General features: G+C 31.0%; 5 protein-coding genes across 6 annotated transcripts in view; 2 read left to right on the top strand and 3 right to left on the bottom strand.

Moving 5' to 3' along the window:
• The window catches only part of LOC106124501 (semaphorin-1A), a 106,419-nt gene extending 104,436 nt beyond the window's left edge, over positions 1–1,983 (top strand). For both annotated transcript variants that reach the window (XM_013321229.1, XM_013321228.1), the window contains one exon: positions 65–1,983. In XM_013321229.1, coding sequence (XP_013176683.1) covers positions 65–287 — 223 coding nt within the window. In that variant the 3' untranslated portion in view covers positions 288–1,983. The remainder of the gene's footprint in view (positions 1–64) is intronic.
• A 768-nt stretch (positions 1,984–2,751) lies between these two features.
• On the bottom strand, positions 2,752–4,236 carry LOC106124067 (putative nuclease HARBI1). Its single transcript, XM_013320521.1, has 2 exons — positions 3,750–4,236; positions 2,752–3,670 (listed from the first exon to the last, which is right to left on the bottom strand). The coding sequence occupies exons 1-2, from the start codon at positions 4,041–4,043 to the stop codon at positions 2,798–2,800; spliced, it is 1,167 nt and encodes a 388-aa protein (XP_013175975.1). The 5' UTR covers positions 4,044–4,236; the 3' UTR covers positions 2,752–2,797.
• A 327-nt stretch (positions 4,237–4,563) lies between these two features.
• holn1 (CD2 antigen cytoplasmic tail-binding protein 2 homolog holn1) lies at positions 4,564–6,250 on the top strand. The gene is made up of 3 exons (XM_013321013.1): positions 4,564–4,974; positions 5,164–5,470; positions 5,707–6,250. The coding sequence occupies exons 1-3, from the start codon at positions 4,789–4,791 to the stop codon at positions 6,192–6,194; spliced, it is 981 nt and encodes a 326-aa protein (XP_013176467.1). The 5' UTR covers positions 4,564–4,788; the 3' UTR covers positions 6,195–6,250.
• Positions 6,251–7,331: 1,081 nt separating this feature from the next.
• PIG-N (Phosphatidylinositol glycan anchor biosynthesis class N) lies at positions 7,332–13,858 on the bottom strand. The gene is made up of 12 exons (XM_013321012.1): positions 12,984–13,858; positions 12,435–12,890; positions 11,992–12,122; positions 11,592–11,791; positions 10,924–11,422; positions 10,678–10,853; positions 10,424–10,611; positions 9,858–10,069; positions 9,278–9,471; positions 9,066–9,170; positions 8,627–8,818; positions 7,332–8,133 (listed from the first exon to the last, which is right to left on the bottom strand). The coding sequence occupies exons 1-12, from the start codon at positions 13,199–13,201 to the stop codon at positions 7,888–7,890; spliced, it is 2,817 nt and encodes a 938-aa protein (XP_013176466.1). The 5' UTR covers positions 13,202–13,858; the 3' UTR covers positions 7,332–7,887.
• Positions 13,859–14,083: 225 nt separating this feature from the next.
• On the bottom strand, positions 14,084–15,342 carry LOC106124392 (uncharacterized). The gene is made up of 2 exons (XM_013321014.1): positions 14,742–15,342; positions 14,084–14,478 (listed from the first exon to the last, which is right to left on the bottom strand). Exons 1-2 carry the CDS (start codon positions 15,029–15,031, stop codon positions 14,271–14,273), a joined length of 498 nt encoding a protein of 165 aa, XP_013176468.1. The 5' UTR covers positions 15,032–15,342; the 3' UTR covers positions 14,084–14,270.
• Positions 15,343–15,410: the final 68 nt, after the last annotated feature.

Below are 15,410 nucleotides of genomic sequence, written 5' to 3'. Positions count from 1 at the left end.
TTAAATAGCAATTTCTTGGGTCGTTTTCAATGTAATGTTAAAATTGAAACATTTTCTGTTTCAGACTCAGTCCCCTGGAGACTCCATTAAATGTCAACTCCGGGTACATGCCGCCCCGTTCTAAAAACGTGAATATGGTGGCAAACGTCGGGCCGCTAGTCAAACAAGACAACCTGCATTTAGAGCTGGGCAAAGACCGCTCTCTAGACATGAGAAACTCAACCGAATCCCTCGACAAGGACCTCAAGTGCGGCACGCTACAGAAAGTTAAAAAGACTTACATTTGAAACCAACAAACAGTGTACGGTTCCATTAGAAAGTGATAGTGACAATGAGTAGTGCCAAGTGTTGCCGGCTGGCTCGGAGTATGACAATGTGACGATTTATAGTAACTGTAAATACTTCCTGTATAGCCGAGTAAGTGACTAGTCTTTCACATTTGGAGACTATTATAAAAATGTGCTCGACTGTTCCGCGGCTTGTGTGCGATAAACTATTCGTGATTTTAATCATCAAGACGCCGATGTTAAACCAAATAATCTCTGGTGCATGGACATTTAGACATCTGAAGTTGTCTATACCTGTCCACCCCTAGGACAGTACGGTCGTGAGGACTTTTTTCTTTGTGACGACTCTGTTTTGTTTGAGCAGTGTAAGATTGCATTTAGGTATTAGAAATTAACGATAGGAACTTTTCCTTCAGTATTTTAATCCAATATTTACATCTTATAAAACTATTTATCAAAATAAATGAAATAGTTTTATGATTTGTAATGAGAATATTGTGTGAATATTTAATACTGTTTGTAACATAAAATTTTAATTTGTTTAGAACCTATTTAGCTGTAAATTTATAGGTTATGATACTAAATGTGGACAAATAATAAATACTGGAAGTGTTACGCCTGATGAAAAAAAATAGCACAAAAGTTCTATAGAACTTAAATGGAACTTTAACTCAAAGGCAATCTTTGTTGATTAAATTGTTAATTAAAGAGATGAATCTGACTTTATCTGAACAAAGCATGATATTAAGGCAGTATTAAATATTCACTTTTTACATTCCATGTTATGACTAAATTTTTAGAAAATAATCAAAATACTGTTCTTTGTAAATATAAATTTGTATATAAGATTGCTAGGAGATTGTGGTCGACATAGTCCCACTGGACACTAAGTGAACTTGTTTGCATTGGCAATGTTTCGTGTATCATATGATAGTTGAAGCATATATAAAATATTGCGAAGCAGTACTAGCTCAAACAGCTGTGGCCTGTAATGTTTGATCAATAATTTTACATTTGTTTTAAAGGATTTATGATTATATAATAAATTGCTGTGCTAAGTGCATAGTGCCTTGTAGGTTGCCAATTTAGTGCCTAATGTATTTTAGGATACAACAAGAGTTATAATAGATGTTTAATAACCTGTTGTATTATAATTTTTTTTAAACAGAATTGATTATATGAGGTTGGTTGAATCCGCTTTGTATATAACATACCCACAAATTGTAAGACTGTCAAGACATATTTTATTTCCATATAATAATTTGCTCTTTACCTACACATATGTACACTATATTGATTTTTTATATTTTTTTAATCTAACAAACATTTCGTCGATATACTGTGAGTACTTCGATGCCTCGTATATTTATTCTTAATTTTTTTATTGAGTAACCCTGAATGTGACTATCATTAGGCTGAAAAAAACCACCAGAGATTATAAAAAAAAATTATTAAGTGTTCCCACCGTGAAACAAATCAAAGTTTATTAAGTTAAGCCGAAATTGCTTATGTTTCCTGTATTTCTTAAAAAAATTATATTACTTTAATTGTGAATTTTTTAATTGCTTTCCTTGAATGTTGTAAAAAGAATTGTTTATATATTTTATAATAAAATTGAGAATGTGTATAAAAAAACCTATTACACATTACATTAAATTTTCATTCAAAAGCAGAATATTGTACTTCAAGATTATGTATTATTTATATACTTTAATTAAATAAACCAATTTAAATATTACAAATTTTTTAATTTCAATTATTCCTGTTCCTAAATAATCATAATGGTTAGTGGAATCAGTCTTTAAATAGTGGGATATCAGTACCACAAAATTTCACTTTATCCTCATTTAAAACATATTTTTAAATGACACATAAGATGTTTGATAACAAAATATGTAATTAAATTATAAAAACATATTTAATTATAAATAAACATTTATTGGTCTGTAAATAAGACTAGATTCATTTTATATCTAACTAAGATTTCTATACAGATAAAAATATACACAATATAATTAACAGTCACAATAATAGACTGATGGGATATTTAATATGTTTTTAATGTGGGCTTGGAGCTATAATGGACACATGAAACTTAGAGAGCTGTTTTATGATCACAACAAACATAAATCAGATTCTTTATCAACATCAGCTTACTATAAGTCTCCACTGAGGAGCTTGAAGCGTTTTTTTTTTCAGAGGGAAATGCTTTATGCATACTCCGCGCCCCGGGGAGGACGCGGTAGTTATGTGGGATTCTCTTCAGCTGGGAAGCATACCCAGTAAAACCTCTGTTCCTCCAACGCATCGGGACGGGACCACGGGCACGCTTTCACTCTCGTCCGCGGGAGGAGCTTGAAGCCTAGCCTAAGTTAGAGGCGAAGGGTAATACATATCTTTGAATTTCTTCATGATATGTACAGCTTGCATTACAATGTTTTCCTTCACCGTAAGAATTTGGATGAATGTACATATGAAAAACATATATAGATTGAGAATTTAACTAATATTTAACTGGTATCAAGATAATTAATATAGTTAGAAAGATATTGACGCTTTTCAATTGCAGTCTTAACAATTTCTCTATCAATAATAATATGATCATCACAAATTACAGGCTCATGCTTAATTTCTGAGCATCCTTCGTGGAGTATAACAAAATTATGTAAAACACAAGCGGCAAGGATAATAGTGTCATTAGATTCTTGTTTGTTAACATCCAAATGGTTTAATTTCTTAAAACGGTCTCTTAACAATTCAAATGCATGACCTATATAACTACGAGCCTTCCAATGCACCTCATTGAATTTCATTTCCTCACTTGTCAGCAGCTCTTCACTTGTGAATGGTGTTATTAGATTTTTTCTTAACCTATAATTTGAGTCGCCGAGAATGTGGTTTTCAAAATCAATAAAATTTTTAAGTTCTTTAGAAATTTGGCTCTGTCTGAAAACTCTACTCTTTCTTGTATCCCCAATTTTTCCAATGTGCACATCAATAAAGCTCAAGGATTCATCACAGACAGCTTGCAATAATATTATTTCAGGACCATTCTTTCCATGTCTTTTAGAGCCGACTTTGAGCCTACATGCATCAATAAATCCTACACAATTTGGGAATTTATATCTGCTGTTTACTTTTACTCTGGTCATATGTTGCTCCTTTATAGAGGGCCAATTTATATAATTATTTTGTTGTTTAGTGAGCATTGAAGCAATTTCATAAAAGATGTAACTTACAGAGGATTTATGTAATCCAAACAACACACCAGTTTCACTAAAAGAGTAATCACTTGTTAGAATCCATAAGAAAATATGCACTTTCTTCTCTAAAGGAATAATTGTACAGCCAGATTGAATTTCCTTTAAACAGTTTATCAGTGCCTAAAAAGAAGAATAATTATTTTTTTTAATTTCACCCATATGGATAAAAACTTACAAAAAAAAAAGTAATGGGTGATACCTGTACAGTACTCATCTTCATTTGATATTTTTCAAGATAATCCTCATCAGTAAATTTAACAACAAAATTTTCGAAATATGCTTTTACATTTGTGACTTCTGATTTTTTCATAACTTTTTGTTTTTTTTCTCGTATTATTTGTGTGTTTTGTTCTTTTATTAAAAGTTCATCAAAACAGCTCGTATTTTCGTTATTCTCGTTAACAACGTTGGCTACTGCTACTACTACTTTGTTCAGTGTGGAGACAGTGTCGTCTAAAAAGAAATCCATGACAAAATCTTTATCGAAATTCATTTTATACTGAGTATTTTAATATAGCTAATATATCTCTATTTATTTTCATAAACAACGAAATCAAACTTTGGTTTTACAGTTTACTATTTTAGCGTAAGGCAAGGTCACAAGTTCTATCTATACATTGTACTTATTTGGCTTAAAAATTTAGCCAAAATTCGCAATTTAATAAATATAGCGAAAGCAAATCAAATCACAAAAATATTTTCATGTCAATGTCATATTGTTGTCAAAATATCAATGACATTGGATATGCTACCCAAAGAGTATATGATGCTAACAGTCAAAAACAGGTTTTGACCATAGACTAAAAATGTCCTCTGTGATATCGACTGAACTCTTATTTTTATAAATCAACTAATGTTAGAATTCTACAGCAAAATCCAATATTTTAACATTTTACTTCATATTTGTAAAATGCAATGGGAATATGAAACAGTATAAGGCCGGTATCTGCAGTTCCTCTGGTATTGCTGATGTCCATGGGCGTTGATGAACACCGAGGTGTTCCCGTTACTCGTTTGTCCCCTTCTTTTATAAATAAAAGTAATTTCTGAAAGGCGTTCATCTCATATTATGCTGTAATTTTACTTTGAGTGATTGAACGACATCAAGTTGTCAAGTGGTATAAGTGGACTGACAGAACGACAAATAAATAATCTTTGAAATAGGTTTTTTTGAATTACATTTATAAATATCATCGTTAATATAAAATTGAATAGATACAGCATTACCTTTAAAAATAATGGCTAAAAGATCCGCTTCGGTTGCTTTCAACACCGAAGAACCAACTCACACAGTAAGGGATGGAAAAAAACACTCATTAGACTCTGATGAAGAAGACAGTGGAGCTGAAGAAGAAAGGAAAAATGTGCTTAATGCTGATGATATCGAAGGAGAAGAAGAAGGAGTAGCGGGATTGGAAGGTGAAGTGAGTACATTGTAGTCAACATATCATCTTTTATAAATGTCTTTAACTGACCCATAATGGCGATACTTAGCATTTAATTTGTATGAGATATCTAAACTTCGCCACAGTAAGGTGTGGCAGTAAGCTATTGCTAGATTCTGTTTTGGGTTTATTGTTTGTAAAACACAATATACATAACCTTCATTCCAGATCACCATAACCCCATTCAACATGAAAGAAGAACTTGAAGAAGGACACTTTGATACTGCAGGACACTATCATTGGAAGAAAGAGAAAGAGGTTCGGGATGGCTGGCTTGATAACATTGATTGGGTAAAGGTTAAAGGTCGACCTGAAGACAAATACAAAGTTCACAAAGATGGTGATAATCTTTATGATGATTCAGACAGTGATGATGGTGAAGTTGAAGAAAAATTTGATATAATTAATAATTATAAAGAAATCCAACAACATATGAAGCCAAAAGAAACAATTGCAAAAACAATACAGCGACTTGGTAAGTATTTAACTTATCTTGCAATTAAACTTGTTCAGTACTAACAACATTTCATTCAAACCCAACGGTTTTAATAGTGTTTGGTACAAACAATATAAGTTGCAAGAATAAGCTGGCTCAACAGATACAATATCACAACCTCATACTATACATAGACTGTATTATAATGAACTGAATCTCTCATTAATTGTGGTTGCTTCTATTGTTTTATTTTTTATAATATATTAAAATTTTAGGTGCAAGTTCAAAAATATCAAGCGCTGAGCGCTGGAAACGAAAAAAGGCAGGCATTGTTGATGAAGGTAGCCAAACAGTGACTAGAATAACTGAACTAGCTAATCAAATATTAACCAAAACTGGCAATATGGACATTTATCAGGAATCTTTTGAGAAAATCAGCTCTATTATCAACAAAGATAGTAAGAAAAAAGATAATTCAGAATTAGATATGTATGCTGATGATTTCGATCAGAAAGAGAAAGAGAGTATGAACAACAAAAGTGCACCACCTGAAAATGAGGACAGTGATGGACCAGAAGAAGTTAAATGGGAGTTTAAATGGAAACAAGACGATGATGCAGAGATATCAGGACCTCATTCTACAGAACAGATGCAAAAGTGGTCCACAGAGGGTTATTTCAAAACTGGTGTATGGGTTCGGAGACATGGAAAAGATAGTCAATTTTATAATTCCAATAGAATGGATTTTGAGCTTTATATGTAATTGTTGTTGTCATGAAATATTAATTTTAAGGAAAATATACATATTATGTATGAAGTAACATTTTTTCATATTTAATTTTTTAGATTTAAAAAACTGTGAATTTTTTTTATGATGACATGATTACACTCAAATAAAAGCTACAAAAGATTAAAACGCCAATGTTTGTAGACGAAATGTATTTATTTAAAATATTTAATTTTCATTATTCAAAACATAATATATTTAATATAAAAAGTACGGGAAGAACACAACATCGATCACAGATGAAATAAAATTAAACATTGTACACCAAATTCTCAATTATAATTTGGCACATAAAAATAGTAACAAAGTCAATTTCAACATGATGTGCAAATACTATATCAAACATTAGTTGAAAAGATTTTAATAAAAGGCATAAAAATAATAGTATCTATTGTAATTAGATCGTCTTTAAGTCTAAAAAGAGAAGAAATAATGCATTTACGCAGTCTTTATTTCAAATAGCGAGAGCGATAAATAGTTAATAAGTAAATACATAAAAATATCATTAATATTTCTATAACATTTATATAGTATTTATTTTAATATTAATATCATATAATTAATATAATTTAGATTCAAAATACACAATTTACTTCTGGTTTAATCACTAAGAATGAACAACATTTTGATAAACTCTACCCTATTTAGAGGCGGGTTAGGTATTACGTACGTTCTCAGCGCCTTTACGACGAGAAAAAAACATTTTCTGAACGCAGTCCCTTCGGACGGCAAAAGGAAAATTCTCTTATCCAAGGTTATTCACTTTTATCTGCCTACAGCTTCTTAGGGATAATCCGCCTCTGTCCCGATTATTAAAAATCATTCTACACTGCTACTGAGCTAGTGATGTGAAAATAAATTTTTGGTCATTTTTAGGGTTCCGTACCTCAAAACTAAAAAACGAAACGCTTATAGGATCACTTTGTTTTCCGTCCGTCAATCTGTATTTCTTCTGTTTTCTTTTTCTACTTACTTACTTTTGACATACATATAGTGTGAATAACAAAGCAGACATTAAAACTAGAACTGGTTTATCTACTTCACAATTTTATTGACTTACTTTAATTTTTTTGTATAATTTTACATTTAGAGCAAATAGCAATATCTTTTCTACTAAAATTGTGATTCATTTATATTATTTGTATTGAAGGTAAAATGCTTTGACTACGACGTCTACTTTAAAATCAGTAATATAATACTAATATGCAACAGTGACTACTTAACTATTATTTATTATATTTTATGTACTTAATGACTAGAAGGAATGTGGTATCTTGATCTGATAATATTGAATATTAAACATCGTTCATCTTGTATATTTCGCAAGCGTTTTTATGTGCATTCATTTAATACTGATGGTTTAACTTTAAATAAATTTTCATAGTTCAATTTGTTATTTTAGTGAATGATAATGATAAATCGACCAAATTCTATAAAAATATTATAATTTTTTACAATTTTTTCAAATAAAATGGCCTTTGGCCATAAATATAGTAGAATACCTGTAATTCTTAGTATGAATAAACTTGTAAAACGCATAAATACGATAACAGTACAAATAAATCAGTCATAAAATGGCGCCAGTCGTGAATCATTATTATTATAATGATTCTCGTAATATTAAAAAATAAATAAATTAACCATTACATAACTTACAAAGAAAAAACATTTAAGCATTCTTCTTTCTGCTTCTAAATATTTTAAAAGCAAAGCTGTAGAAATCCTCCTCCGTCCATATTTTAGAGAATATATTAATAGCAACAATAAAAACTGTTATAATTTGTACAATAACGAATTGTGATATGGAAGTGCCTATTTCCAACCAGCTGCCTGTGTTCTTAACGTAGTAAAGTAATTGGACACCCATTATGTTGGAGTAAATCAACACAATTGTAACCAAATACTCGGAGGTCGCCTGAAATAACAAAAAGATTGACAAACTCGCAAAACTCCACTCAGAACACTCCTGCAACCATGAATACCCAGTAATTTCTAATACCAAAATCTTAGAGTATATTATATGATCATCATTGTCATTATCTTTGACAAAACAAAGGTAAAGATATGTTTTAAAGGGGAATTTTGGTCTCAGAAACCCACGGTAAATCGACGATTAAAAAACCTTGACTAAATCAACAGTTTATTTTGTCAGAGAACTATCAAGAGCTACGTGGCCGGAGATGTAGTACTTTCGGCCATTTTTACATAGTGCTTATCATGACATTGTATATTTAGTTAAAATCCAAAGCATACATTTTGTATGCAAGCATGCATATTTCAACATCAAATACCACTTAGTTCGTAAGACACAAAATTTGACTTTGCTCTTTTTACATAACTTTGTCCAATTGTAAATTGTAATGAGATATTCGAACTTAAGTTTTACTACAAATTATATTTGCACATACCTTTGTAATATGCTGAACCGCTTTGAATGTGCATCCAACGCACAAGAAAGGCATCAATGTCTTCAAGAACACAAGACCTGTGATGATAAACGGCTGATACGAAGTCGTAAAACATATCACCCAGCGTATTTCAAATGAATTCAAAGAAGCGATGTTTCCAGTACCGAAGAACGCAAGGAAAATGTACATTGTCTGATTTTGGGTTCAGAAAATTTTACTTATAAAAATGCGAGTATATGGATAGATGTTTGTTAAAAGATATCTCCAGAATAGCTGCATGGATCTCAGTGAAATTTGATACAACACATAGGCTACCATCTACTATTAAAGTTTTTTTAATGCCAAACGGACGGAGTCGCGGGCGATGGCTAGTATATTGTTAAATACATAAAGTTGATAATAAATTAGTCCAACACTTTTACGTTTTTGTAAAGGATACAAAGAAAAATGCTCTTCGGAAATCATTGCTGGTGAGAGTTCGATAAGCTGGCGATATAGTGGTCTCCAATTCATCGCTTTCTTTTGAAAATGTATAATCGGTTAACTGAAAACAAAAATCTTTATAAGTTCTAAGAAACTGTTTATGAAAACAAAGGGCGGACTAAAGTAATTTCCAATATATAAAAAAAATCTAAGCATTAGTTTATGTACCTTAACATTATTCAAATTGAGGAATTTGAATTCGATGATCATCCAACAAGTGATATTAAATATCAAAACAACAATAAAGAGAGCTTCGTGTGCGACAGATAGGAGCAGGTAGATGTTGACGACCGATGTGTTGACGCCCAGCAGACGACTGCTCATTCGACGAGTATGTCCAAACGGCAGGAGCAACATAGCCACTGGGAACAATATTATTACTTTTATCGAATTCTAATCCAAGCCCTTACTATAAACAACCAGCACTTAATACTAAAACTCGAAAATTAAAAAAAAACGGTAAAACCGTTTTCCTTCCATCTTACTAATTCTTACTTAATATCATATATGCAAAAGTATAGGTGGATGGATTCAAGAACTAACTGAATGGATCTCTATGAAATTTGGCATAGATTAAAAATATAGTCGGAAAGAACTATAATATTATAATTAAGTTTTTTTTAATCGTGCGTGTCGCAGGCGACAGTTGTAACTGATAAAAACGTTCTAGATGTGAAAATTATATTGTTCTTTTTTACGTTCAATAAATTAAAAAAAAAATTCAATCTAAAATATTTAAATATATTACCTAATATAATCCAACATACAGTTTGAAGATAGCCCAAAAGTGCAAATCTGTGTTGATATCGTCTGCCTTGTATTAAAATGATATAAAGAGATAGGCCCATTATGATTGTCTGGGTTGTAGTTATTATAATATCCCTTCTATTTGTCCGACTGTCCTTCCAAAGAAATGTAAACAACAACATTGCCAACATCCATAATAATCCAGCTATCAAACTGCAAAAAATAACAAAGTAATTCAAAATTCATAATTAGTATGCTCTTTATAAGGCTAATATTCACTTATATGTTATTTAAATTTTAATAATCTGGCTTAGTTACAATATGTGTGAAATAATAAGAACACAATTATTACTACATAGTAACAAAAGAAAAAATACACACAGCAAAGATTTATAAGAAAAAACTAAAGAAAAGTGTTGCAAAAGGAGCCAGCTTAGCGTATGAAGGGACAACCTAAACAGTCCCTATGCAGATTTTCATTTGGCTCCTTTGCTTCCACTATAAATATGAAACGGATAAATCAAACCTTACTAACTGTTAATAATTAGATTATTCGTATATACTTACACCAATTCAATGGAAACCGCACGTCCCACAACTGGCATGAATGAAAACATGCTTAGCAACATGCATCCGAACATCCAACAAGCATGTAACGGCTTAGATACTAGATTACGTGATGAAGAAAAACATGGCCAAAAGCCCATACCAATTAGTGGAATGCTCAACATCCATCTGTGGGTAAGTGATAAGCCCTAAAAATTAAATAAATATTAGCTATAAATAAATAAATATTAAAAATAATAAATTATGTTATTTACCATCGCCAAACATCCAAGCGCATAACAACAAATTTCAATTATTGTATCCAAAACACCTCTGTACATACGAATAAGTGTAAGCGTATAGACCCAAAGATTTAAACACTTCAAAGCATTTGTCCATAGAGTGATCGGCGTTAGGAAAAATAAATAATATAGATATGGTAAGTTTTGCACTGAAACATTAATATTATATTATGAACAACAATTAAACAATATTGTCAATAAATAGAAGTCCTTACGTACCATAAATGAGACTTATAGTCACAATGTATAATACTGCTGTAACACATTTAGTGAAAAATTTTAATTTATTAGTTTCCTTAGACTTGACACACTTCAGTTTATAAATTTCCATCATAGCACAAACATTGTCCGTCAATAATATATTGAGCAAGCAAACTATCCAGCCGAGGAAAGACAATGTAATTGCAATCAATAAAGGTTTCTGGTAATAGTTGTGATAATAATTTAGACCAGATAAACTCAAATTCATGACTTCCTCACTGAATAAAATTAATTCTTCATATTGATGTTCATTTAGTAATTTTTCTGAGAATGTTGTAATTTCCTCAATTTTCTCCGAGTTCAATGGTTTGTATGGTTTGTACAATGCGTTTATAACATGATCTTCAACATCTTGTTTCTTTTTAATATACTGAGACAAAAGCTGCCTGCTGTTGCTGTACATTGCTTTGGCTCTATTCGGCAATGACATGTTTAGAAGATCAACTGGAAGTTTACCCTAAAACAAATAAATATATTAGTTTAATAAAAATACATAAATTAAATTATTAAATATTTAAACAAATGAACTAAAGTTAAGTTTACTAAAAATATGATTAATGTTATCAAATTTGGTCTTTACATTTGTCCTTTGCCTATCTAAAAAGTTCAACTTTTAAAATACTTACAACAGAATTAACTGGAACTGGAATTGATAGAAAAGTAGACATCAATGGAGCTAAATCTGCTTGTTCTATGTCATATCTATGTTCCGAGGACATGTTTTTAGTTTGCCTTTCATTAGTCAAATGTTTAACTTGTTGCACACCTGCTCCCCACAACACATATGGTGTTTGAGTCTCATGGTCATCTCCAGTACCATGGGAACCTAGTAAACAATATCAATTGTTATATTATTAATAAATAATAATCAAAATAGTAGAAATTCACATTACCAATGTTTAAATGATACTTTTATTATTACATAAAAAATATGCACTTTTACAACATGAAAACAAAATATTTTTCATTTGGCCAAATATAATGAAATTAATTTAAAAAATATATGTAAAACCTTGAAATGCTCACCCCAATTTGTCATTCCATGGTCAGAAGTCATTAGAAAGGTACTTTTACCATCATTTTTGTAAAATTTCCTGATCATTTCTTCTATGTCTTTAATATTCTCGTCTACATGCTCTACTGTGCGATAGAAATTTCTATATGGAATAAAAACAAAATAATCAATATAACATTAAATTCTTTTAAATTCCCACATTTTTTATATTGTTCTATTTTACTAAGGGTTATTTCAATGTATAATATAAAAAAACTATTTTAAGATATCTCCAACAACAAGCTCAATAATTCCTAAAAAGAAAAGCAATACAAGACATATTTCCTATACATTCCAATGAAAGTGTTTGAAATCAGGTAAGTTTATAGATAATAAAGTAAGGTAATAAGTTTTGATCGGAAGATGTAAAATCAAGGTAATCTGTTAACTATACTTAAAAATGTTGATCTCTTACTGTGATCTCGGTTTATCAGTATGACCGGAGGTGTCAGTGCCTAATAAATGCAAAAACAATACTATTTTATCAGTATGTAGTTTCTTCTTCATGGCTGCATCATTCTCTGCAGTATCAAAAAAGTCTCGAACATGTCGGAATACCCACTCATCCAGCAACATGGTACTTTTATCTGCACTAAATGTCTTATCATATGGATCAAATTTGGTGACATAAATGTGTCCATCAACAGTTCCTTTAGTAAAGATATCAACTATATCATAAGCTCCCCAAGACCATGTATATCTTGTTCTGTTGAATACTGAATCAAAATCAACAGGATTATCCTTCCACCCTTGGGTAACAGCTGAGGGGTCTTCATAGAAACCAGCAATGATAGCAACATGTCCAGGCCGGGATTCTGTTGGAACTCGAGTGTGAGATATTCCCCATCTTCCCTCTGAGTTAGCAATGGACCTATGAGTTTAATATATAATTTATATGTATCTTTAAGAGATTAGCAGAATATTGTAACTCATTAACTCAGTTATAAACATATGTTTTACTTACCTAAGATAAGGCATAGTTGTGTGATTTACAAAGGACTCAGCACGTAGACCATCCACCACAAAAAGCACAAGTCGATCCGATGTTGGCTCATGGATTGGTTCAAAAGGTAAAACATCTTTGACAACCGGAGATTTAAAGTATATATCAAAGATGGAAATTAGAAATGTGACATGTATAAAGATACCATAATCAATCATCGATAAATTTGGTAGATTCATATTTGTGAATGCGTAAATTTAGAAATTAATATTTAAAACTCATTCAATTCAATTTCAACACTTAATCAAATTGGGCATGGATATTGACCATTATTTGTAATTAACTTCTACTAAACCGAACTATAAAGAATAACTCTACGATTTCACTATTTTATTTTAAAAGTCTACTATGATATCCTAATTCCAGGTAAGACTACCAATGTTTATTGATTAGGTTTACAATGCGCCCTATATCCACAGGTGTCAGCGCGCAGAAGCGCAGCAGCGCAGTAACTTAACTTGCTAGTATTGATATTTAAGTTATTGATTTATAATGTTTGTATGTATATATCTATTTTTAGTTGCAATCCTCATCAAAGCCCTTATATTTCACTAATTTGGAACATAGACAAACTGCACATTTTAGAGTAAAACTCTTAAATTACAAAATATTTTGCGGTAAAACTTTTTTCTCATTTAACTATGTAACACTCAGCTATTTATTTTATAAAGTATCACATCATTTTATCTTACAATTTCTGCACAATAACTAAAATATTGAAAGATCGTAATGGCCGCATGTATTCAATTGACCAAAAATGACATTCATCTGTTTACTTCCATGACAGTTATAGCCGTTATAATCTGTTTATTTATGTATAGTCTGTATACAACCAAAGTCAAAGAATAATGTGCGTAAAAAGGAAATATTTTAAAACGCTAATATGTTATATATAATATATACCACGATCTTAACAGTTAATAAAACTTTTACTTGCAATAAACATTTCATGTATTAAAATTCGTAAACTAAAGACAGCTTTATTTACATTCAAGTTTAACCCATAATTCGACGAAATTTTTTGTAGCAAAAAAGCTGTTTTTTTTAGTCATACTTACGTAATTTTTTCTAAGCTAGTTCAGTAGATTTTTTTTAATTAGTTGTCCGTCACACTGGACACATCGAATTAAGGGTTAAAGTTACAAAGGATTTAAACAAATCCATCAATGACTCAATAAATATAGAACAAATTACTACATAACAAAATGTTTTTGCACCGTCCACATAAAAGTTAATTTTAAAAATTCATTATTCATCCATTCCAGCCGATATCAAATCAAATAACTCATTTTCTTGTGCTTCAGTAACTTTTTTAAGTACTGTTTCACACGACATACTTTCATTAAACTCATCTTTAATTGCAAGTCCCAGAGTAGCGTAAAGGCGACGAATTTGGCCAGCCGTTAACCACCCTCGCTGTCCTGGATCAAAACTTTTAATTACCGCTTCAAGATGTCTGCAAACAATACAAAAAATTGTAAACGGGTACAGATTTATCCGTGCTGTGTACTACTGTACCCCTTACTGTAATATATTGTTTGCCACTATATAATGTGTAACAAAACTTAACATTTTTTTCCTGATTGACAATTTTACCCTGCATGGTCACTGGCAACTAAAAGTCGATCATTTGTATACGTCGATCATTTGTATTTTATATACTTGAGGGCGTCTTAATATGAAATTACTTGTATAAAATGAAAATTTACCACAACTTACCTATTTTCGTATAAAACAGGTGCGGTTCCGACACCCACACGAAACAGCATACAATCATCAAGAAGCTTTTCTAAATACAGGAGTGGCTTATCAGATTCTTGTGCTAATATTTTCGATATTAAAAATCTTATAAGTTGTGGGATTTTGCGTTCTCGTAAATAATTTTCAGTTTCAGAAACAATACCTAAAATACGTTTCTTATGAGCGGAGATCGCTACCCTTTCGGAAGAAACTTCTGGGCAAACACATTTACAAACATAAATAACTCCTGGTTCATATTCTTCTTCCATTTCGTTTTATACTTTCGTTTACAGATCTAGATTCTGGATCAAATATCCTTTGTTTAGAATACAAAGCATAAAGTACTGTGTGATCTTATAATTCACGCAGATTGGTGTATTATTCAACAAAAAAACAAAACTCTTGTCACCCTTGTCATGTTGTTTTTTCTTATTGTAAGTAAAAAGGTTTACCGTTAAATTAATATAAGGTGCACTGTAGATGTTGTTTAACTGGTTATCTTATTAATTACAAGCAGATGACTTATACTGTAGTTGTCCTAGCAGTTAATTTAGAAAATTCTGTTTCGTGACAAATCGTTTACCAAAATAAAATTGCATTAGTACAATATTAGTTTGAAACCTCACCACCGCTACCAACCGCTGCCGT

The sequence above is a fragment of the Papilio xuthus genome, unplaced genomic scaffold (genome assembly GCF_000836235.2).
Source record: "Papilio xuthus unplaced genomic scaffold, Pxut_1.1 DF825946.1, whole genome shotgun sequence".
In the NCBI taxonomy this organism is placed as follows: Eukaryota; Metazoa; Arthropoda; class Insecta; order Lepidoptera; family Papilionidae; genus Papilio; species Papilio xuthus.
The sequence above is the reverse complement of the archived record's forward strand: the minus strand, read 5'-3'. Positions and strand labels throughout refer to the sequence as shown.

Bases quoted from the DNA above. Each gene is read 5' to 3' on its own strand.
- LOC106124067 (XM_013320521.1), bottom strand. From the start codon at position 4,043: ATGAATTTCGATAAAGATTTTGTCATGGATTTCTTTTTAGACGACACT. The intron at 3,671-3,749 runs GTATCACCCATT...TCTTCTTTTTAG, and splicing joins TGAAGATGAGTACTGTACAG to GCACTGATAAACTGTTTAAA.
- holn1 (XM_013321013.1), top strand. From the start codon at position 4,789: ATGGCTAAAAGATCCGCTTCGGTTGCTTTCAACACCGAAGAACCAACT. The intron at 4,975-5,163 runs GTGAGTACATTG...CCTTCATTCCAG, and splicing joins TAGCGGGATTGGAAGGTGAA to ATCACCATAACCCCATTCAA. The intron at 5,471-5,706 runs GTAAGTATTTAA...TTAAAATTTTAG, and splicing joins AAAAACAATACAGCGACTTG to GTGCAAGTTCAAAAATATCA.
- PIG-N (XM_013321012.1), bottom strand. From the start codon at position 13,201: ATGAATCTACCAAATTTATCGATGATTGATTATGGTATCTTTATACAT. The intron at 12,123-12,434 runs GTAAGAGATCAA...TATTCCATATAG, and splicing joins ACTGATAAACCGAGATCACA to AAATTTCTATCGCACAGTAG. The intron at 10,854-10,923 runs GTACGTAAGGAC...TTAATGTTTCAG, and splicing joins GACTATAAGTCTCATTTATG to TGCAAAACTTACCATATCTA.
- LOC106124392 (XM_013321014.1), bottom strand. From the start codon at position 15,031: ATGGAAGAAGAATATGAACCAGGAGTTATTTATGTTTGTAAATGTGTT. The intron at 14,479-14,741 runs GTAAGTTGTGGT...TATTGTTTGCAG, and splicing joins CCTGTTTTATACGAAAATAG to ACATCTTGAAGCGGTAATTA.